The 24,543-nt window shown below is 40.0% G+C and overlaps 1 protein-coding gene across 2 annotated transcripts in view; it reads left to right on the top strand.

Annotated features, from left to right (window-relative positions):
- XPNPEP3 (X-prolyl aminopeptidase 3) overlaps nt 1–20,075 on the top strand; it is a 58,613-nt gene extending 38,538 nt beyond the window's left edge. The window contains exons 6-10 of one of the 2 annotated variants that reach the window (XM_024737608.1): nt 744–857; nt 7,941–8,026; nt 14,511–14,691; nt 15,772–15,892; nt 17,623–17,972. In XM_024737608.1, the coding sequence (XP_024593376.1) occupies nt 744–857; nt 7,941–8,026; nt 14,511–14,691; nt 15,772–15,892; nt 17,623–17,789 (669 nt within the window). In that variant the 3' untranslated portion in view covers nt 17,790–17,972. Of the gene's footprint in view, nt 1–743; nt 858–7,940; nt 8,027–14,510; nt 14,692–15,771; nt 15,893–17,622 lie in introns of both variants that reach the window. The other variant, XM_024737610.1, reaches the window with a different exon arrangement.
- The last annotated feature ends 4,468 nt before the right edge of the window (nt 20,076–24,543 follow it).

The following is a 24,543-nucleotide window of genomic DNA, read 5'->3' as shown; positions in this document are numbered from 1 at the left end:
TCAGTGGAGAGGATTTGGTTCTTAAATGTCAGTGGTAATTTATTAGATGAGTCTAAAATATTTAGAGCTACAATTAGATGGAGAAAATTGCGAAGTAGAACAGGTAAAGAAGGAAAGACTTTTGCAAGTGTGAGTTAAGAAGGATAATACTGTTTAAGTAATGTAAAGGCAAAGAATCTGAGGTGGTGTTGCAGATAGTAGCAGATATGAACCAGTCTCCAGCTCCATCCTAGGAAATAATGGAATTAGTAGAATTTACCATTTCCCTAGCATCCTTTTTCACACTTCCAGAGCATGTAGGTCGGTAGCTATTTGAAAGGTTGAAATTGGTAATTTAGAGCTGTTGTTGAAAATGCAAGCCATATTTCAGTGTTGATCTAAATAAGAAAAAACAAATAGTAACATGTAAAGTATCTGACCGTTTCTCTGTGCTCAGCCCAATCATAGGTTTTCCATGTTCTCTTCCAGACTTAACAGTTTGAAAATCACAGGAAAGTTAGAGCACTCAGGAGAAAAGAACAGATTTAATAATAGAGTTGAATAACAGTATTGGGGTGAGCATAAAAGAAATGGCCTGAAGTTACAGCATAATAGTTCGGTTAAAAAGGTGTGACGAATAGTTTTCCATTGTTAACTTAAGATAAGTACTTGAATGGAGGTATGGGCTGTTGAGAGCCTGTGCTGGGGCTGCCCTGAGGAAATCTTAGTCAGACTTTCAGTCGTACTTTGCTGTTGTTTTGCAGTTTGAATTTGAATGCCGGGCCCGTGGTGCAGACATCTTAGCCTACCCACCTGTGGTGGCTGGAGGTAATCGGTCAAACACTCTGCACTATGTGAAGAACAATCAACGCATCAAGGTACACAGACCCCCTTCAGTGCTGCTTCCTCAGGGTCCAGATGCCTTAGTAAACTCTAACCTCATGGTCCCCTAACCTTCAGCTTTCACAAACTAATTGCCATTTATAAATCCCTCACAGACATGATCTCATTTGATCTGCACATTAGCACTGTGAGATAGGAACAATTATTAACATGCCTGTATAATAGATGAGGAAAATAAACTAAAAAATTAGGTAACTCGTTAGTGCAGAGCCAACTATTCTAGTCTAAAGCCTCTGCTCATTTCACTTGATAAAGCTCCTTTGCTAAGGACTTGTGGCAACAGTGGGCCAAGCATATTTTGGGAGCAGACAGGTTTTACAACTATCTTGTAGCTGTGAGGGAACTTATTTTTTATGGTTTTCTCCCCAAGTGACTATACAAGTAAAGAATCATGTATTCCTTTATTAAGTCTATTTTTAATTATCTACTTTAATTTACAGTAAATTCAAAAAATAAATATAGCAAACATAAATTATACAATATAATTTTTTTTAATGAATACCCATGAACCAACGACTCAACTCAAGAGCCAGAACATTACCAATATGTTACATCTGCGTGAGTACCCTTATGCTCTGGCACCCTACTGCCTCCCTCCCAAAGGTCACTAACCAGTATCCTAAATTTTGTTTGTCATTCTCTTGATTTTTTCAATAGTTTTATCACATAGGCATGATTCCCCAAACAATATTAATTAGTTCTGCTTGTTTATGAAATATATAAAAATCATATATTGCTATATGTAGTTTTGGGGACTCAAACTTTTCTTTTAACCTCAAGTATGATAAGATAATACAAATTTTTTCTCAGGTATTTGTATCTGTTTACACTCCTACCAGCAGTGTATAATTCTGTTCACCACATCCTTTCCATCCCCTGATATTATCAGACTTCTTAATTTTTGCCATTTTAGTTGGAATAAAACAGTATCTCATTGTAGTCTTCATTTCCATTACCTCAATTAACCAGTGAAGTTAAGCATCTTTTCTTATCTTTGGCATTACTGCTTTCAACTTGCTAATGTGTTGTTTAGGATATTCTGATTTGTGTACATGAATGAGATTGTCTTATAATTTTTCTCATACTGACTTTATGGTTTTCATTCAAGGTCAAACTAAACTCATAAAATGAATAGTTTATTTTTTAATATTGTAAAATGGTTTGAATTAATGTTTCTTGAAAATTGGGTAGGACTCTCCTGTGGAATTATTTGGGCCAGATATCTTTTGTGGGATTTTTAACTATGATTCAATTTCTTTAATATACTGAGGCTTTCTATTTTTCTTTTTCTTTATTTATTTTACATTTCTTATTGTAAAATGTAACTACTGGAAAAGTACTTAAACCATAAAAGAATAGTTTAATGGGTAATTATAAAGTTAGAACCCATGTAACCGTTACCCAGGTCAAGAAATAAAACGTGTAGGCAAGCTACAGCCCTCTGGGTGAAATCCAGCCTGCCACTTTGTTTTTTAAATAAAGCTTTATTGGAACACAGTGGTTTCCACTCCCCCACCCCCACCCCATGGCAGAGTTGAGTAGTTGCACCAGAGGCAGTACGGTCCACAAAATAAATATTATCTAGCCCTTTACAGGAAACACTTAATCCCTGAAATAAGACATTACTGTGACCCCCCCCCACCCCCAAGAAGCTTTTCCACCATGTGGTCCTTCCCTCCCTGTGATAACTCCCTCTCTCCCTGATAGGGTAATACTCTCCCAATTTTTATGGTGATCATGTCTTTGCTTTTCTTTTTATTTTACAATTAATAAAGTAGTTTATATAATTTGGTTTTGGTCATGTTTGAACTTTATGTATTTGAAATATTATGTCTGTGTCTTCTTTTGTACAGCAGTATATTGTTGTATGCCGCTGTAGTTTGTTCATTGTAATTGCTAGAGTGTAGAATAGCAGGTAGAGTATGGTCTGTGAAGTTAAATATATTTTCATAAGAATACTAAGACATTACATTATGTGCTCTTTTTCACTCTTATTTTCTCTCAATTGTACTGTGAAGTATCCCAGAGACCTTATGACATGCAATATCACACCAACTTGAATGCAGAAGCAAAGATGAGACTCCAGCTGTCTTCTCTTTGTCTATGCTAGACAGAGATTTGCAAAAATGTAAAACAATGCCACTTTTCTAACTAAATATTTTTATTTAGAAAAATAGTTATTTTCATTAAAAATGTTATTTTAGCATGTAATTAGTGAGTTTATTGTTATTTTTAAATGAATATTATAAAATTTTCTCAGTTTGAATTTCTTAATGTGATAAATATCCATAGATGGATATTTATATATTCTCCAGGTATTTACCATTATGAACAATGTTCTGTGAACATTCTTGTACATTATTCATGGTATGTAAGTTATCAAGGTTGCCTAAGAGACACCTAATAATGGAATTGCTGGGTCATAGGATATGCATATTTGCAACTTTCATAGAAAATGCCAGACATTTCCGAAGTGTTTTTATCAGTTTATATATCTATTCTTCTGGAGACAGTTTGGTAGATTATATTTTTGTACCATTTTGTCTAAGTTTTTAAAATTGTAGTATTATCTTACATTTTAATCTTTTGTGTTTGTAGTAATGTACCCTTTTACCTTCCTTTTTTTCTTTTGTTTTGTTTTCCCTTTATGTACCTTTTTACATTCTTGATATCTTTATTTGTTTGTTTGTTTATTTATTTTTGGCTGAATGGGTCCTTGCTGCTGTGTGTGGGCTTTCTCTAGTTGTGGCGAGCAGGGATTACTCTTCGTTGTGATACACGTGCTTCTCATTGCGGTGGCTTCTCTTGTAGTGGAGCACAGGCTCTAGGCACGCAGGCTTCAGTAGTTGTGGCACAAGGACTCAGTAGTTGTGGCTTGTGGGCTCTAGAGCACAGGCTCAGTAGTTGTGGCTCGCAGGCTTAGTTGAACCACAGCCTGTGGGATCTTCCCGGACCAGGGCTCGAACCTGTGTCCCTGCATTGGCAGGCAGATTCTTAACCACTGCACCACCAGGGAAGTCCCTTTTCTAATAAATCTTAATAGACAGTTTCTTTAAAAGTAAACATACATATTCTCTGTGAACCAGCAGTTTCTTTTTAGGTATTTTTCCAAGAAAAATGAAAACATATGTCCAAAAAATGCCTTGTACAAGAATGTTGATAGCAAGTGTACTCATAATAGTCCAGCGGTCCATAACCAGGATATTAGATATGGAAATTACCATGTGATATATCCTTGAAATAAAAAGGAGCAAACTACAGCACTGCCAACAGCATGAATGATCCCAAAAGCATTACACTGAATAAATAAACCAGACACAAGAAAATTGCAAACTATATGATTCTATTTATATGAAGTTCTGAAATAAGCAAAACTAATCTATGGTGATAGAAATCAGATTAGTGGTTGCTTCTGATGGGGTGTTGACTGGGTAAGGCCATGAGGGTGTGGTTACATGGATGTATACATTTGACAAAACAGACTTAATTCTGTATACTTAAGATCTGTGCAAAGAAATCTCAGCAGAGGTTTGTGGGTTTTTATTAGTCTTTTAAAACCATCTTCTCTCCTGCGTGCCTCAGTGAAGATCCCGCGTACCACAACTAAGACCCAACACAGCCAAAAATTAAATAAATAAATAATAATTTTTAAAATAAATAAAAATACTAAAAAAAAAAAAAAAACTTTGCACATCATTAATGCCATTTTGTCTTTGTTTATTATCTCATCACACTGTGCCCTGGCCTTTGTTAATTTCACTCTTCTACTCTTTGTGTTTATTCTCACGGGCCCAGCCGCTCCGCGGCATGTGGGATCTTCCCGGACGGGGGCACGAACCCGTGTCCGCTGCATCCGCAGGCGGACTCTCAACCACTGCACCACCAGGGAAGCCCTAAACTTCTTAAATTAGATGCTAAACTCTTTTTTCTGGCCATGCCACATGGCTTACAGGATCTTAGTTCCCGGACCAGGGATCAAACCCGGGCCCCCTGCAGTGAAAGCACCGGGTCCTAACCACTGGACCACCAGGGAATTCCCTAAACTCATTAATATTCATCCTTTCTTCTGTTCTAATTATAATTATTTAAGGATTAATATTTCACTTTCATTATATTCCATGTGTTTTTTTCATTATATTCCACTGTTTCTTTTTGCTTTTGCTGCATTAAGATTTCTTTTTCTTTGGTATTTCTCAGTTTTATTATATTTCTAAATACAAACTTATCATATATTATAAACAATAAATATAATATACTGTTTAAAATAATAATGATAAAATGAACAACCATGTATTCACCATCAAGGATAAGAAGATCATTGCTTATACCTTAGTAGTCCCTTGGGCAATCTCAAGCACATCTCCCTTCTGTCTCCTACCATCTTGACTTTTGTTCTAACCTTTTTTTTTTTTGTTTTTCTTCATAGTTTTACCACCAGTGTACCTATTCCTAAATATAGTATTCATCCTTGAAAAACTAGAGAATAAGCACAAATCTAGCTTTACAGGGAGAGAGACATATTGCCATTATTAGATGAAGTGACCTAAATAAGAAATAAGAGAAAATAGTCGAAAACTTCTAGGTCATAGTCTGGCTTCAGTTATCTGAAACTTTTCAACTTAGCGGGCAGGGTCATCAAGAAGCCGTGAGAAATGCAGAGGTCTGTTGGGGCATCTGGAAGGACTCTGTCATGGACCGGCTGGTAGGCATCTGGCAGAGATCTAGTCAGAGACAGCAGGCTGCCCTGTGGTTCTGCCTCTGAGCTCACCACGGCTACATCTAGCTGTCAGGAATAGGTCAAAGCAGAGCCCCCTTCTAACAGAGTTTGTTTAGATTTACCTGCATGTTGATCTTTCCTTCTTGCATCTTAGATGGCCTTTCTGGGATCACCTTCCTTCTACCTGAAGAACATCCTTTAGATGAAGGTGTGTAGCTGATAAACTTTTTCTACTTTGTTTAGCCAAAACATCTTTATTTCATTCTCATTCTTGAAAGATGGCTGTGCTGAGGAAAACCATCCTAGATTGACAGTTATTTTCAGTCATCAATTTTAATAGATTATACTCCTTTCTTCTGACTTTCAGTGTTGCTGATTTTAAAGTATAATAATTATCATTCCTTTATGAAATTTCTTTTTGCTTTTGCTGCATTAAGATATCTTTTTCTTTGGTATTTCTCAGTTTTATTATATATCTAAATACAAATTTATTTTTACATGTCCTCATTATGATACCTCTGCTTCCTGAATCTGTAGATTCATGTCTTCATCAGTTCTAGGAAATTCTCAGACATTATTTCTCCAGATATCATCTCTCCTACATTTTCTCTGTTCACTCCTTCAAGGTCTTCAGTTAGATGTATGTTAAACCTCTTTTCTGTTTTCAATAGTTAATGTTTCTTTCATGTTTACATTTGCCTTGTCTGTCTGTGTCATACTCTAGGGGATTTTTGTAGGTCTGTCTTCCAAGAAACTAAATTTTCTCTTCATTTGTCTAACCTACTACTTCAGCCATACACTATTTTATTTCAGCAGTTGTTTTTATTTCCATTTGGTTCCCTTCAAATCCACAGTTATTCTCAATTGTCTCTTGTTGCTTGTTATCCTTTGTGATTCCATTTTTTATCCCTTTAAAGATTTCATAATAGCAATTCTGTATCTCATAACTCCATTGTGTGGAATTCTGGAAGATCTAAATTTGGTATTTGTTGTTCCTGCTGACTCTCACTCACAGTGACCTACTGCCTCGTGTGCTTGACAGCCTTTGGTTGTGAGCTCATATTTGCTTGTTGTTATTTTTGGGAAATTATGCAATCCCAAATTTGGGCGCTGTTTCCTCTAAATGTTATTTGCATATGCTTTTGCCAGAGTGAAGTGGGTCCTAATGACCTGGGGCCCTATTATCCCCTGTGAGTGTCCTGGGTTAATGCAGGAATCTCCACTTCATCTTCCCCACTTTGCAACACCTTCTTTCCTATATACTGTAACACTTATCTTATCACTACTCAGCTCTAGTTTCAGTTCTGGGTTGATTTTTTTTTTTTTTTTTTGCGTTACGCGGGCCTCTCACTGTTGTGGCCTCTCCCATTGCGGAGCACAGGCTCCGGACACGCAGGCTCAGCGGCCATGGCTTACGGGCCCAGCTGCTCCGTGGCATGTGGGATATTCCCGGACCGGGGCACGAACCCGTGTGCCCTGCATCGGCAGGTGGACTCTCAACCACTGCGCCACCAGGGAAGCCCCTCTGGGTTGTTTTTATTCAAGAAAAAAAGTCTTTAAGATGTCTCTTATATGATGTAATGTCAACATTTCATAAAATATATTTTTGTCCAGGATCTAGTTGTTACCTAAAATTTATTCTATCATGTTTCCAGAAAGAAAAACCACATTCATTCTTCTTGCCATTATTATATATGTAATTATTTGACCATTATTCTACTATGTGCCAAGTTCTGTGCTTATTTAGATATGAATAAGATATGGCCTGTCTTCAAGGGCATAAATAGAAAATTTCAGTATAACATGACAAGTAGTAAAAGAGAGATGTACCCAGAGTTTTTTGGTTTTTTTGGTTTGGTTTTTGTTTGGGGTTGGTTGGTTTGTTTGTTTTCCCCCCACATGTATTTTGATGGAGAGCAGAGGGAAAGTGATATTCTAAAGTTAAATGGTTACGGGTAATTATATTTGAATAAAGGCCCTGGATAACAACCTATATAGGATTTTTTTAATTAATAGTGATACTGGTAATATTTATGATGTTAATAAATCATAAATGCTAATGCTTACACCTAGTAATTCAAACCCCAGCACTCTGGTTCCAGAGCCAAAGCACTTAACCACTCTACAGTGCCATCTTTCTTGAGCCAGTGTGAATTCATATGAAAAACTTAGACACTATTTCTTGTGAGAAGGAACCAGAGAAGATTAGTCTCCTTTAAAGTAGAGTTTTTGTTTTGTTTTGTTTTTTATAAAATGAAAGGCATGAAGAGTTTAAATTAGAAGAAGAAAGAACTGACAGTCGTTAAGTCACCTACTTTTACCTGTCTTACTTTTGTTCCAGGATGGGGAAATGGTGCTGCTGGATGGAGGTTGTGAGTCTTCTTGCTATGTGAGTGACATCACTCGTACCTGGCCTGTCAATGGCAGGTAGGGCTTCCAAAGATCCCACTGCTTCTTAGGAGTATGAGTTAGAATATGGGTCTATTTGGAATAAAGAACTAAAGAAATATACAGGTTCCCTCTAGCACACATTAACTGCCTTTACAGAGCTCCTGATTATTTTCTAAGACTGTTTTTTATTAATCATATCAAGGATCAGGCACCTAAAAACACCTAGTTAACATGTGCGCACACACATTTTTTGAAAACAAATTTAAGTTTTTATTTTCTGAGTACAAAGATAATATTTAGGTTATGGTAGAGTAGTTTGGCCAGATTAACCCTCCGATAACAATTATAGAATCTGGACAAAATATTAAAAACAAGTATTTAAAGGCACTAGAAAGCTTCCTAAAAGCCTGTAGAAATAGCAGCATAAGTCTGTCCTTGAAAGAAGAGCTATAATGGGTTAGGTCTAAGTGGTTAGAGTATTTTGCTTGAGGGAACTCCCCAATTCACACAGCTTGGGCAGCAAGAAGCCACAGCCTAGTTGGCCTGAGGTGTTAAAGGACAGAATTAGATACTAGCAAGGAACCAGAACGATGGGAAATCCTGAAAGAGAGGGTACTGCAAAAAAGGGTGAGGTCCAAAATTTGCATATAAAATATTCCAAAATCCTTGGCTGATCACTACATTATATTCTAGGGTGAGATCCCAGGAGGCTCAGCAAAATACTGGCAGCCAGAATTTGAATGGACTGAGCAGAGACTTTAGTTACTTCCCACTAAGAGCAGAGCTTGCAGTTTGAATCCAGCCAAGTTAACAAAATCACTCTTCAGAAGAACATAACAGAATTTTAGAATCTCTACATTGTATCATTCATAACTTCTACTATTCATTTTAAAAAATCACTAGACATAAGAATCAGGAAAATGTGACCCATAATCAATAAAATTATAGTCAATAAAAACAGATCCTAAATAACCCTAATGTTACAATTAGCAGATGAGGACTTTAAGGCAGCTAACAATAGCTGTGCTCAAGGAGTTAAAGGAAGATATAAGTGTAATGTGTGAACAGACAGAGAATCTCAGTAAGAAACCAAAAACTATAAAAAGAATCAGGGATTCTGGAGAGATGGCAGCAAATAATAGTTTTTCAGTCTTTCCAAATTTTCAAATAAGAATAGAACAACTAGGTAGTGACTGGTATCCCAAACACCAGGTAATGGGGTATCCTTAAAATCTCAAAATACAAATAGTTATGAACATACTATGTACAACCACAAGACCTGGGTGGTATCAGTATCTGTGTGGAAGGAGAAGGAAGCAGCAATGGTGGGGGAGGCTAACTGACAGACCTGAAAACAGGAGAACCCCAAAATAACCAACAGCTATTCACAGTCAGGATAATGAGCCAATTTCAGAACAGAAGCTGAAAACGGGAAGGATTTGCCAATCCAGTGGCCCAAGAAAGTCTGAAGGTGCTAGGCTCCCTTCTAAGACAGGGACTCACACTTAAGGTAAACTGCTAGAAGTAGAACAGAAATTGAGCAGGTTAGGAACTAAAGAGAGGAAAGAATGAGATGATCCAAATCAAAGAGGGGAGAAAGGGAGTCCCCTGGCAGTCCAGTAGTTAGGACTTGGCATTTTCACTGCCTTGGCCGGGGTTCAATCCCTGGTCGGGGGGGAAAGATCCCAAGGGCCATGCAGTGCAGCAAATAAATAAATAAAACCTAAGTGAGGGAGAAGAACTAAGGAAAGATCTGAAACAAGCTGCCTTGTTTTTTAAATCCTGCCTTATTCTAAAAGTACAGGAAATTAATTTCATATAAAATTAGCAATTAAAAAAGCATCTAGGGGACTTCCCTGGAGGTCCAGTGGTTAAGACTCCATGCTTCCACTGTAGGGGGCGCAGGTTTGATCCCTTGTCAGGGAACTAAGACCCTGCATGCTGCCCAACACGGCCAAAAAAAAAAAAAAGCTTCTAGGTTAAATCTCATAAAAAGTTATTAAAAGCAAAAGGAGAATAAGGAGCAGAATAACATCCCTACAGAAATGAAAGCATGCCAGAAAGACATGACTACAAAATAGATCAAAACAATGCCCTTTTGTTTTAAAACAAGCTAAAAATTTTTAAAGCAAATCATTCAAAACATGAAAAAACAACATATCAGAATTAGAAAATCTAGGTAATGAAGTGACAAACTCAGAAAAGAATTAGAAATAAATTTAAAAGCATTTCAGGGGCTTCCCTGGTGGCACAGTGGTTAAGAATCCGCCTGCCAATGCAGGGGACATGGGTTCGAGCCCTGGTCTGGGAAGATCCCACATGCCACGGAGCAACGAAGCCCGTGTGCCACAACTACCGAGCCTGCGCTCTAGGGCCCATGCTCTGCAACAAGAGGAGCCACCACAGTGAGAAGCCCGTGCACCACAAAGAAGAGTAGCCCCTGCTCCCCGCAACTAGAGAAAGCCCATGTGCAGCAACGAAGACCCAACACAGCCAAAAATAAATAAATAAATAAATAGATTTATTTTTAAAAAAAGAAGTCAAACCAATTAAAAAAAAAAAAAGAATCTGCCTGCCAATGCCGGGGACACAGGTTCGAGCCCTGGTCCGGGAAGATCCCACATGCCGCAGAGCAACCAAGCCCATGCACCACAGCTACTGAGCCTGTTCTCTAAAGCCCACGAGCCACACTACTGAGCCTGAGCGCCACAACTACTGCAGCCCACACACCTAGAGACCGTGCTCTGCAACAAGAGAAGCCACCGCAAATAAGCCCACGCCCTGCAACGAAGAGAAAGCCCACGCTTGTTGCAACTAGAGAAAGCCCGTGTGCAGCAACAAAGACCCAACACAGCCAAAAATTTTTTAAAAATTTTAAAAATAGGCAAAGAGTTAGAACATACACATGAAGGAAGCCCTGAAGAAGAAAACCAAAGCAAGGGAACAGAACAAATACTAAAAACTATAATTTAAAATTTTCCTGAAAAAAAAATGTTGAAACTACCTTAGAAAGAGCACACTGCGTACCTGAGAATATCAGCCCAGGAAAAAACAACACCAAGACATAGTCTAGTAAAATTCTGAACCTGCAAGGAAAAGAAAAATTCTTTTGGGGACTTAGAAAAAAAGAGGAAAGGAAGGAAAGGAAACTAGATTGTTATCAGCCAAGCTTTATGAAAGAAGAAAATAGTGTAATGTATTGAAGATGCTCAGAGAACAAAAGTGTGAGCCAAAGATTTTATCTGCAGCAAAAAAAACTTTCAGCTATAAAGGGTACAGATCGTTAGGTGGGAACTTAAAGAACATTACTCCCATGAATCTGCTGGAGCTGTGTGATCAGGAAAGAGGATATCACAATAAATCCTACAGATATCAAAAGGATAATGAGATAATATGTGAACAAATATGTGTATTCATCATTGTTAGTCATTGAGGAAAATGCATGTTAAACCTCTACACATCCACTAGAATGGTTGAAATTAAAGAGACCAACCATACCAAGTGTTGGCAGTGGTGCAGTGCAACGGGAACAAAAAGACTTGTACAAGAATATTCATAACAGTTTTATTCACAGTAGCCAAAAACTGGAAATGACCTAAATGTCCATCAGCAAGAGAATGAATACACAAATTGTGGACTATTCATACAATGGAATACCACTCAGCAATAAACAGGGAACAAACTACTGATCAAAATAACACCATGGACATTATTCTTAATGAAGGAAGTTCAACACAAAAGAGTACATATTGTCTGATTCCATTTATATGACATGCTAGAATAGGCAAAACTAAGGTGAAAATAATCAGAACAGTGTTTCCCTCTCGAGGTAGGGGTGTTGATTAGAAATAGACATGAGGAACTTCCACGGGGGGGATGACAATGTTGTGTGTCATAGGGATATGGATCTGGATCTCATTTCTCCAGAGAAACAGCCAGTGGGATATATTATGTATGTATGCATATTTAGGTAGGTAGGTTGGTTGATGATCGATTGATTTTAAAGAACTGGCTCACGTGATCATGGGGATTGGCATTTCTGAATTTCAGAGGGCAGAACTGCAGGCTGGAAACTCAAGCAAAAGCTGATGTTGCAGTCTTGAGGCAGAATTCTTTCTCCAACATAGCAAAGTAGTTCTGGTATTTGAATTTATGTAGTGCAGGCTACCTTTTGATCCATGTTTCAGCCAACCAACCAAATAAACCGTTAGAGCCTTTCTGAGCCCTCAAGCTTCAGCATTGAATCCAGAATCTCTCCTTAGTGGACCCCTATCAATAAATTCAGCCTGATCCAACTTTATGTTCCCTCCATCATTAGCCCACACATGAACATCCATTTCTATACATATTCCCAGATTTTTGTCTATATAAATAGGAAAAATCATGCAGTTCTTTTTGGATTATAGTGCATCTCGTCATGGGTCACACTTTGTACCTAACTTTTTGGGACCTGCTGGGAGTAACATCTAGTTGTGGGTCTAGAAGCAACTACCAAGGCAGCTGCCTCTGGGGAGATACCTGTAGGTTCTCAGTCAAAACAAGGTTGGGGGCTTCCCTGGTGGCGCAGTGGTTGGGAGTCTGCCTGCTGATGCAGGGGGCGCGGGTTCGTGCCCCGGTCCGGGAAGATCCCACATGCCGCGGAGAGGCTGGGCCTGTGAGCCGTGGTCGCTGGGCCTGCGCGTCCGGAGCCTGTGCTCCGCAACGGGAGAGGCCACAACAGTGAGAGGCCCGTGTACTGCAAAAAAAAAAACAAGGTTGGCCTCCTCAGACTGGGGTAGAAGGGCTGCTTCTCCTAGCAAAGATGACTCAGCAGAATTTAGGGGTTCAGTGTCCCCAGCTTCATCACCACCAGCACATCCATTTGTCAGAATTGTAGAGCTCAGATTTGTACATTTCAGTGTATATAAAATTTACATTAGAAAAAGAATTGTTAAAAAGTGTTTAGTAATACTGAGATGGGGTGGAGCATGTTTATACTCATCAATGACAAACATAACAGTGTTAATAATGGCTGAACCTGGGAGATGGGTGTGTAGGTTTTCATTATAGCATTACCTTGCTGACTTTAACCATTCTTATTAGGGGACATTTATAATTATTTTTAAAATCACAGTGAACATTTTTGTATATTCAGCTTTTTTTGAATTTCAAATATTTTGTCAGGATGGCTTCTTAGAGCAGAATTACAAACTTAAATTTTATGAGCACCTTTAAGCCCTTTGATTTAACTGGCTGTACTAATTTGCAATTCCATCAACAATGTATAGGGACTTCCCTGGTAGCACAGTGGTTAAGAATCTGCCTGCCAATGCAGAGGACATGGGTTCGAGCCCTGGTCTGGGAAGATCCCACATGCCGCAGAGCAACTAAGCCCGTGCACCACGACTGCTGAGCCCAAGCGCCTAGATCCTGTGCTCCGCAGTAAGAGAAGCCACTGCAGTGAGAAGCCCACACACCACAGCAAAGAGTAGCCACCATTTGCTGCAACTTAGAGAAAGCCCGCATGCAGCAACGAAGACCCAATGCAGCCAAAAATAAGTTAATTTTTTAAAAAATGTATTAAAAACACATATCATATACCACCCGAGCTTGGTATTTTTCCCTCATTTTTCCCTATTACTGACGAAGAAATTATTATACTAAGGACACCTGGAAACTAGTAAGTTATTTGTAGCCAAAGTATTTTTTTTAAACAAATACATTTTATTTACTTATTTTATAAATTAATTTATTTTACTTTATTTTTGGCTGCGTTGGGTCTTCAGGTTGCTGTGTGCGGGCTTTCTCTAGTTGCGGCAAGCGGGAGCTAGTTTTCGTTGCAGTGCTCGGGCTTCTCATTTGCGGTGGCTTCTCTTGTTGCGGAGCACGGGCTCTAGGTGCATGGGCTTCAGTAGCTGCGGCAGGCGGACTCAGTAGTTGTGGCTTGCGGGCTCTAGAACGCAGGCTCAGTAGTTGTGGCATGTGGGTTTAATTGCTCCGCGGCATGTGGGGTCTTCGCGGACCAGGCTCAAACCCATGTCCCCTGCATTGGCAGGCAGATTCTTAACCACTGTGCCACCAGGGAAGTCCCATAGCCAAAGTATTGATTAGTTTATCCCATGACATCTGCTTTGCCTATAAGTGCATCCTTAGGCTCTGTTTTTTTTTTTTTTTTGGTTGGTTTTTTGTTTGTGTTTTTTTAATGGTAAAAAAAAAAAATGGAGAGGATCAAGAGTAAGCCTGATCTGGCCCACTGACTGCATTCATGGCTGGGTGCATCTTTTAACCTCACCCCGTGTGTGTCAGCTGACAGTTTGAAGGAGAGATTGTTGTTGCTGCCCCAGCTTTAAGGGTTATTGCTCTTCCTGTTGAGCATCTAGGCATGATTGAGGTCCTGTCATTAATGCTATACTGGTACTGACTAAATATCAACAATGCCCCATCATCATTGCCTTGGAGTTTTTCTAATCAAACTTAGAAGCAAACTTCCTACAATATTAGAGAGTTCCAAATTCGAGTTCTCGGGTTTTCCTGTCCCCAGGTTCACGGCACCTCAGGCAGAACTCTATGAAGCTGTTCTAGAAGTCCAGAAAGATTGTCTGACTCTCTGCTCCCCTGGAACAAGCTTGGATAACATCTACAGCATGATGCTAACACTGATAGGACAGAAGCTTAAAGAGTTGGGGATCGTGAAGAACATTAAGGAAAATAATGCCTTCAAGGTACTTCACTTCCTTTGACCCCATTTCTTAAGAACACCTGACATGCTGCTTAGTTTTTATCCTACGTAAAACTAATTAAATTTAGAAATGGTGTTGGTGATTCTTCACCAGTAAGAGGGACTTTTTTTGAACATGGATTAAAGCAAAAGGTGCAATACTTATTTCTACCAGAAGATGGCAGCACATCCGGTTCATTGCATACTGTGTAACTAGCTCAGAATTCAGAAAACAAAATGAAGTCTGGTACAGACAGGGTGGAAGAGGACATAAAACGGAGGAGAGGTTAACTCTTAATTCTTTTGTAGTGATTTTGAAAAGGTAGAGGTCGAAGGGGAGGGTGTTTCTTGGCTTCAGTAACATTGTTGAGACTTTTAACAATATCCTCAGTTGCCATGTTTAGTGAATTTCATCTGCATCCAAAATGTGATGATGTTCAGTAAAAATTTAAAGCCTCAGCTTTAAATTAAATGGTATGCGACCATGCCAGGTGGTCAAACGAGACAGACCAGTAAGGCATCTCCTAGCTCCAAGTTTAGGCTGCCAGGGTTTCTTTTATCAATAGGAAAAACGCTATAAATTCCTCCTATTCATGCCAACAAATCTTTAATCAACGGATAGAAATATCCAAGCTAGTAAATGCCTAATAATTACTGTGTTACATGGTGTTTCATACCTACTCCACAAGTTGCTGTGAGATACTTAGAGTCTCCAGAGTAGCCTTCCTAAGAGGGACATGCAAACATTGAAAAGAGAACTATTCTATCACGATTATCTTCCCTCCCCCAAGAAAAGAGATTTTCATTTGCTGTAGTCATTACTGGGCTTACCCCAGTTAGCATGTGTGTAGTATATTAAATTGTAAGAATAGAAATGTGGATTAGTTAGAACGTTGTTGGCAGAATTGCATACAAGAGGTGGCAGTTTTCAAGTCTCTTAAGCATCAGCCCGAGGATAGGTGAAACAAGTGGCAGAACTGGGGGCAGGGGGCAGTATTAACACATATCTCATGGCGTTATATATGCCCAACTTTCCCCTTAAGGGGTTATTGCTCTAATAACACTGAGGTAATATCTTTTCCAGGCTGCTCGAAAATACTGCCCGCATCATGTTGGCCATTACCTCGGGATGGATGTCCACGACACTCCAGACATGCCCCGCTCCCTCCCTCTGCAGCCTGGTATGGTAATCACAGTGGAGCCAGGTAAGGGGAGGTGCTAGCAACCTCTGATCCCTTGGGACATGTAATTCTAGTGTTAGATAGAAAGGTAAACACTTTATTTTTACCTGAACGAATGTAATTAAATTAGAAGAGACAGGAAAATGAATCTCTCCAGTAGAAGGGAACTTTCTTTTAGATTTTTTCTTGAGCTTTTTTATTTCACATCACACAATTTGTTTAATTTGACTTCTCCAATAAACAACAGATGGGGAATACTTTCGATCAGTAGATATTAAGAAAGAAATCTTTTTTTAACCCTGCCTTTGCCAGGGCCAGTTTGTACTAGTCCTTCCCATCATCTTGGTGGGCTACTGACACTTGTGAAGCCCCTGGAACTTTTCTGCAGAGACACTTAGACTCCCCATGTTCTCAGTTGCAGCTCCTCTGCATTGAACTGCCTGCATTATTCCACTTTTTAGTATCCAGATCCTTTCTTCTAAGCTTCAGAGAGAGCTGGCAGTCTAATGGTTCTCCAGCTTGAATGATGCTGGATGTTGGGCAGGATTCAGTAGAAAAGTGGTGGCCACGGTGGAGTGTAAGATTGATATCACCAGTCAGGTTTTTGTTTTCCTCTTTTTTTTTTTTTTTTTTTTTTTGCGGTACGCGGGCCTCTCACTGTTGTGGCCTCTCCCATTGAGGAGCACGGGCTCCGGCCGCGCAGGCTCAGCGGCCATGGCTCACGGGCCTAGCCGCTCCGCGGCATGTGGGATCTTCCCGGACCGGGGCACGAACCCGTGTCCCATGCATCAGCAGGCGGACTCTCAACCACTGCGCCACCAGGGAAGCCCCACCAGTCAGTTTTAAACATCGATGCTGCTTCTGTCATGAAAGCAGATCTCAATCTTAGATTTCAAGCGTTTTCACCTCTAAATTATGTAAGTTATAGTTGGGACACATCTTTTATGCCACCCTTTAAGTCCGGGCATATGTTGCTGTCTGTGACCTTACGTACTGTTAAGTCCAATCTAGTTGACGCTTCCTTAGACTTCGACTACATTTTCCTTTGCTGGTCTTTTTCTTCTTATCACAGAACAGCATCTGTGAGTACAGAGAAGGAAGTTTACAGTTTCTTCAATATGAAAAGACCTGGTGTCTGTCTGACTTCATGATTTGAAAGGGAACCTTGGTTTCTTAGAATTTTTCAAACGTTCATTAAGGTCTTCCTTTTTCTCTCTTTACGTCATGTACACGTCAGTTACATTTATGACTTATTTGAGTATTTGTGCAGCTTCTGGTTGTTGAGGCTAATAATATCTAAGTAAGTGTTTTTTAAATACATTTTAAAATGCCTTAAGTCTTTATTTTAGCAAAGTACCCTTTTTCCACGGAACTGTTAGGCAGAGAAAGAATGCATTTATATAATCTACTGGGTCCCAGCATATATTGACATACTCATAAATTAAGTAACTTTAGTGGCCCATTTGAACCATTAGAATGTGACAGAATCATGATCAACATTATTGTAGTTGTATAGATCTTGTAGTCTAGTATACAAAATAACTATAATAATAGTTCTAGTAATGATAGGCAACACTTACTGACCATTTATGTACCAGACATTTTTATATATATTATCTCATTTAATCTCCACATTTCTATTAGGTAGGTATTGTTAGGATCCCAACTTTATAGAGGTTAACTTACTTGCCCCAAATCATCCAGTTACTGCCATTTATGAATAGAATGTTCTGATTCTTTTTTCTACTTCTCAGGTATTTATATTCCGGAGGATGACAAAGACGCCCCTGTGAGGTTCCGTGGTCTTGGTGTACGAATTGAGGATGATGTAGTGGTAACAGAGGACTCACCTCTCATCCTTTCTGCAGATTGTCCCAAAGAGATGAATGACATCGAACAGATATGCAATAGGGCCTCTTGACCCTCAGTGTAGCCCACATGCATCTTAGGTTCAGAAAGGGTGGACGTTGGCCTCTGTGCACGTGTGCTTTCTGGGGGTCTCTGTGTGGACATTTATACACGTGTTCCACTGGGGAGTGCAGCAGCTATATGAGTGTATGTAGTTGTGTATGTGGTCTTTTCTTGTTTTATGTAGCTAGAAATCTGGGAAATTGAGTTTTTGGATTGTATGTTACTGCAACTTTAGTAACATTAATTCTGTAGAATTAATGACTCAGACAAGTTTAGTTTTCAGATGTAAAGAAAGATCTTGGTTACATATGTCCACGCATCCCAGTTAGCACATGGAGAAAATTCTCTGCTTCTCTCCAGGTCCTTCCCCTCTGCACTTTTCCTGAGATCTATCTAATATCATAAGATTTTTGTGTAATGCTTATATATTTTGAGCCAATCACCAGGGTCTTTCCCTACACTGAAAACCACCCATCAGTGATTGTGGGTGGCCAGTACATACCTTCCATAACACCTGCCTACCTATCCAGGAGCCCACGTATCTACCGGAGCCATGGGAGCCCTCAGGGCACTGGGGTCCTACAGTCACACCATGCAGCCACAGTCCAGATTCCAGCAACACTAGCTATCGGACAAAACATTTTTGAGCCTTTCTTGCTATTTGGTTACCTGGGACCTGGAAGGTGTTTAGATTCTTGATAAGGAAGGAGATGAAAGAGAAAGAAAAGTATATGTGTCTGCTGTAGATCCAGACCGCCATCCGTCTGTTCTCAGTCTAAAGTTGATTCCTTTCCCAGACATCCATGCTTTCTTTATAGATTCTTAATGCATTGACCCTCAGCACACCCTTGAAGCTGCTTCCCTGGCCAAGGGCAGATCCTCTACTTACCCTATTAAAGTCAGAGGAATGGCACCCAGTATTCAGAGAGACACCCCAGTTATTATTCTGTGATTTCCTCTAGTGCCAATAAAAACAAAATATGCAACCCGCTCAGTACCTGTAAACACCCTGTGATCCTTTCCTTCCTTGGATGTTAGCACTGGAAGGACAATGGTAAAGACTCATGTTTCCCTCAACACAGTGTTGGATGCAATTATATAATACTCAGTTTGTGAAGTGAACAGGGCTAGACTGCTGCAGATAGGTTATTTGGGAGCTCCTATCATAGGGGAAAGCTTTAAGAACTAGTGTGTTCACCTCCTTTAAACCTGCATATGAGCTCAAGATGTATAAAACGTGCTGATTGTTAGAACATAAATTCGAAAGATTTTAAGAAAATATTTGCATTAGGGAAGAACAGGCTAGGAGATTAACACTCCTTGCAGTGCTAGAGGTTTGCCCATCTTGTCAGAAAAACCCAAGGTACAGAGCCCAGAGCAGACAGGCAGTGACTTCATCAGGAGACAAAGATAATGTTAGCGACCAAAGTGATACAAATTGTGTCCTGACAGTGCTCACCCGCAAATGCTTGGCTGTGCTCAGCAGCTGTGGGAATGGATGGCTGCACAGCTGGAGTCATCATCCCTGCACCTGCCCTCCTCATCCCTCTCCAACTTCTCAGTCCTGTGCATGTTACTTTCTAAGAGGGGACTAAAAAGAAACCCACAACTCTGGCTTCTCACTCCCTTGGCCTGTATGGCCTCAACAACCTTTTTCTGGAATTGGGTTACCTTTGTTCACTTACAATCCTGGAATAAGGAATTTCCTTTTCTTCCTATAAATCATTTTCTGTAGTCTTCAACTTTCTAGCTAAAAGCTTAGGCGGCTTTTATGAATAGCAGCCTACTTGGACATGAAACAGACTTCTTCCAGCTGGACTCCTGGCAAGTTCTACAGGTGTTGCAAGTCACACGTAGAACGGCCGTTGTGGAATTCTTCTGGTGATTTATAGTCCCTGACCCAGGCATATTGTCCTTTGAGTCCCCGATTAACCACAGCAGCTAACATTTGCAGCAGACTATCAGAACCTTCAAGAAGTGACACAGTGTACATCTCAGAGCAGCGGTTTAGGGACTGTCTGATCTGTTCAGGATTGCTTGAGCAGGTAATTGTGCGCAGTGCCGGGATCTCATTCATTCTTAGCCTTACCACAGACATGCCCCACATTTCCCTCCTTGTTTCAGTATAATAAATACTTCAAGCTCTCCTAATGAAAACCTTAATTTTTAAAAAATGCTTCAAATGTTACACTGGAATTTTTCTCCCTGAATTGAAGAGATACAGCTAAAATATTAACAATAATCTAAAGGCAAGAAGTATATCTAGGGCTTCCCTGGTGGGGCAGTGGTTGAGAGTCCGCCTGCCGATGCAGGGGACACGGGTTCGTGCCCCGGTCTGGGAAGATCCCACATGCGGCAGAGCAGCTGGGCCCGTGAGTCATGGCTGCTGAGCCTGTGCATCCGGAGCCTGTGCTCCACAACGGGAGAGGCCACAACAGTGAGAGGCCTGCGTACTGCAAAAAAAAAAAGTATATCTAGATGGCCTCTGCTGCATACTTTTATGGTTTTACTTCAGGAATTGTTATTTTTCTCTATAATTAAACTGGGACTGTGTTTTTTATTTGAAACACAGCAGTAGAAATAGAATAATAACTCTCCTCTTGCCATAGTCATACCCACGTTAGGAAGGTACTTCTTACGGTGACTTAAGTTCTCTTTGTGTGTCTTCTTTCAAAATATTGTTACCTTTTTTATTAATTTTTGTAAGGTCAGAAAAGGAAAACTCCTACTATAGACATTATATCTTAATTGGGTTTAAGATCCATAAAATAAGTTAAATCCCCGGATAAAGACATTGTAACTTATTAAAATAGAAAACTTGGGCTTTGTTGTTTTTCAAAACATACATAACCAGCATCCTCCTTAGCTTTCTTAATAATAGAAGGAATGCAAATATGATGCATGAGTGCTGCCTCTCCCTGTCCTGTGTCCATGTCACATCACATGTACAGCATAGTGGCTGTCCCACCACTTCCACCTGTGACCCCAGAGTCCTTTGTAACAACACAGTGTTTCCAGTAACTGCTGTCAGTAAAACAAGAGTTGGGATTTGAGTGAGACTCTGTCTACCATCCCTCAACTGGCATATGATCAATAATAATGTAACTTATTTGTGTTTGTATGTTAGAAACTAAATGAGGGCCCAGGGTGGTGGCAGCATAAAGGATCTTGCTTGGAAGAGGTTTTTACTGTGTGGTTTTTGTTTGTTTGTTTGTTTTTAATTTTAGTTTCCTGAAGTGGGATCTGTATCCCAAAACTTAAGCTGATAGGGTTAAGTTTTAAGCCTGGACAAATATACTTCAAGCTGAAGTGTTTAATAATCCTAATATGAGAAGGTGAATACATCATTAAACCCTAATTGTAGAGCAGAATTCCACTGTCACAAAGCATGTTTGTCTTCCTGGCTCCTTTCACCTCTGCCTGTGTGTCACTGAGGAACTTGGGGTAAGCATCAGTATTATTCAGATCAGGGATCCCCACTGAAACCAAGGCCTCTTGGGGTGTGCTTCATGAGAAGCTGAGAGAACTGCAATCTTTGTGAGCATTTCTTAATGCTTTGTATGACTTCCGTGCAATTATATAAATTCAATTTGGACAAAATGCTGTTACTTTTTAAGGCCCTATTGACTGAAAGTAGATATGTCATTTCCCAACAAGGGAAGACCATTTGTTACTGTCATTTAAAAAATAAACTATAAAACGATGTAAGAGTGTTTGGTTTGTGCATGTATGTGTGTGTTATTTTCAAATCTAGAGTTTATAGCTTTAAATGTGACAACAGTTTGTTTTACAAAGTATTTTATTTTACAGAGTATTCATTAACTACTGTCACAAAATCATGATAGCAAACGAGATAATCTTAGCAGTCATAGAAGGGGGAAAACCAATGGATTAGATTGACTCAAGGATCAAACGTATTAACATGGTGAATATACTTGATAACATTGTATTTTATAATTGAAATTTGCTAAGAGAACTTAAATGTTCTCACCAAAAAAAAAAAAAGAAGATAAATATATGAGTTGATGGATGTGTTAATTAACTAGATGGGGGACATCTTTTCACAATGTATACGTGTGTCAAATCATCACCATGTGCACTTTAAATATCTTACAGTTTTGTCAGTTACAGCTCAAGGAAGCTGGGGGAAAAAAGGCTGACTCTCCACAAAACTGACACATAGGTCTGCAGACAGCCCCTGTAGAACTCAAGACATTACACTATAGCCATGAGCATTTTATGAAGGGCAAATTTTGCAAAATTTTAAATATGTAAACTTTCTCAGCAAGCCATATAAAGAATCCTAAGTGTAAGCATCTCTTTATTTGTTTGTTTGTTTGTTGGTTTGGCTGCGTTGGGTCTTCCTTGCTGCGCGCGGGCTTTCTCTAGTTGCGGCGAACGGGGGCGACTCTTCGTTACGGTGTGCGGGCTTCTCACTGCGGTGGCTTCTCGTTGTGGAGCACGGGCTCTAGGCGCGTGGGCTTCAGTAGTTGCGGCTCATGGACTCAGTAGTTGTGGCTCACGGGCTCTAGAGCGCAGGCCAGTAGTTGTGGCGCAGGGGCTTAGTTGCTTCGTGGCATGTGGGATCTTCCCGGACCAGGGCTTGAACCCTTGTCCCCTGCATTGGCAGGCAGATTCTTAACCACTGCGCCAATGCGGAAGTCGCCAAGCATCTCTTACTATTAGGAATCCTCTTTAAAATCTGGGGCTCTCTAAGATGTGCTCTCCAACAATTTTTTTTTAAACAGAGAACAGGAGTACTTATTTATTTATTTATTTTTAAAATTTATGTATTTATTTAGGGCTGTGTTGGGTCTTCGTTTCTGTGCGAGGGCTTTCTCTAGTTGTGGCAGGCGGGGGCCACTCCTCATTGTGGTGCACGGGCCTCTCACTATCACGGCCTCCTCTCTTGTTGCGGAGCACAGGCTCCAGACGTGCAGGCTCAGTAGTTGTGGCGCACAGGCCTAGTTGCTCCGCGGCATGTGGGATCTTCCCAGACCAAGGCTCGAACCCGTGTCCCCTGCATTAGCAGGTGGATTCTCAACCACTGCACCACCAGGGAAGCCCAGCTCTCCAACATTTTTCACGTCCTGGAACACATAAAAAGATATTTTTTATATGGCACAATGGAACAAACTTAAGGGGACTTAGAAGTGTGTACATGTGACTTAGAGAAGAAAATTAATTACATACCCTTTATATAATTATAACCAAAAATTCGTGCAAAGTTTTACAGGAATTTTTAAATTTGTATAACACTTCCAAAAGATAAATTTTAAAATGTCAATGATAGACTTAGCTTCCTTTGGAAACATGACTTTTTGATAACAGACTGAAACACCTGCACACAATTCCTGACCCAAACTTTGTAGTGATATTGTCTTCAGATTCTTCATAATCACCATTTACAAGAAACTGTTTGTACAAGTAGGTGACAAGAAATTTAAAACCATTTTTATGATCATTCAAAGATGTGTAACTGGGGACTTCCCTGGTGGTCCAGTGGTAAAGAATCTGCCTTGCAATGCAGGGGATGCGGGTTTAATCCCTGGTCAGGGAACTAAGATCCCACATACTGCGGGGCAACCAAGCCAGCGTGCCTCAACTAGAGCCCGCGTGCCACAAACTAGAGCCCACATGCCCTGGAGCCTGTGCGCCACAACTAGAGAGAAGCCAACGGACCACAACAGAGAGCCTGCGCACCACAACTAAGACCAATGCAGCCAAAAATGAATAAAATAAATAAATAATAAATCTTTTTTAAAAATAAAATAATTTTTTAAATGTGTAATTGAACTGATGAATGGATAAATGAAACGTACATCCATCAGCAGATGAATGTATGAAACGTGGTCTATTCATACAATGAAATATTCAGCCATAAAAAGGAACAAAGCACTGATACAGGCCACAACATGAAAGAACCTTGAAAACATTCTGAGTGAAAGAAGCCAGGCACAAAAGGCACATATTCTATGATTCCGTTTACATGAAATGTCCAGGATAGGCACATCCATGGAGACAGAAAGTAGATTAGTGGTTGCAAAGGGCTGAAGGCAGGAGGAAATGGAGTGACAGCTTACAGGTATGCTTTCTTTTTTAGGTGATGACAATGTTTTGGAATTAGTGGTGGTAGCTGCACAACTCTGTGAGTATACTAAAAAACGTTGGTACACTTTTAAGGGGAATTTTATGGTATATGAGTTAAATCTCAGTAATTTACAATTGAAACTAAATTTCAAAGACTCTAATAACTTCCTTTCGTTGACAAATGCAATGTGAAATTTTTTTTTTTTTTTGGCCTCCCCTGGCAGCATGTGGGATCCTTGGTCCCTGACCAGGGATCAAACCCACGTCCCCTACGTTGGAAGCGTGGAGTCTTAACCACTGGACCGCCGGCGAAGTCCCAATGTAAAATTTCTTATAATGTGGATTTCCAATCAAATCGAGATCATTTCCATCAAATATTTCAAGTTAAGCTATAATTCACAGAACGTATGTGCATTTTTGGAACAGTCATCCTGCCTATACCTTTGACCACAGAGGTCAGAGGTGTCCAGTGTATGTGAAGCAGAGGGCGGGGCTGTCGAGAGCTGCACCTGCAAGGAGCACTGGCCCAGTCTTCACCCCCATGACACCCTTGGCCAGCAGCAACTTAGGCACTGGCACCTGAAACACCAACTGCTGCAGTGACTCCATGGCTCCCTTGTCTTTGACGAACAGCAGCATACTCAACACCTGCTGCTGAGCTGGGCCAGGTGGTC

This window comes from Neophocaena asiaeorientalis, unplaced genomic scaffold, assembly GCF_003031525.2.
Source record: "Neophocaena asiaeorientalis asiaeorientalis breed wild unplaced genomic scaffold, Neophocaena_asiaeorientalis_V1.1 scaffold242, whole genome shotgun sequence".
In the NCBI taxonomy this organism is placed as follows: domain Eukaryota; kingdom Metazoa; phylum Chordata; class Mammalia; order Artiodactyla; family Phocoenidae; genus Neophocaena; species Neophocaena asiaeorientalis.
The sequence above is the reverse complement of the archived record's forward strand: the minus strand, read 5'-3'. Positions and strand labels throughout refer to the sequence as shown.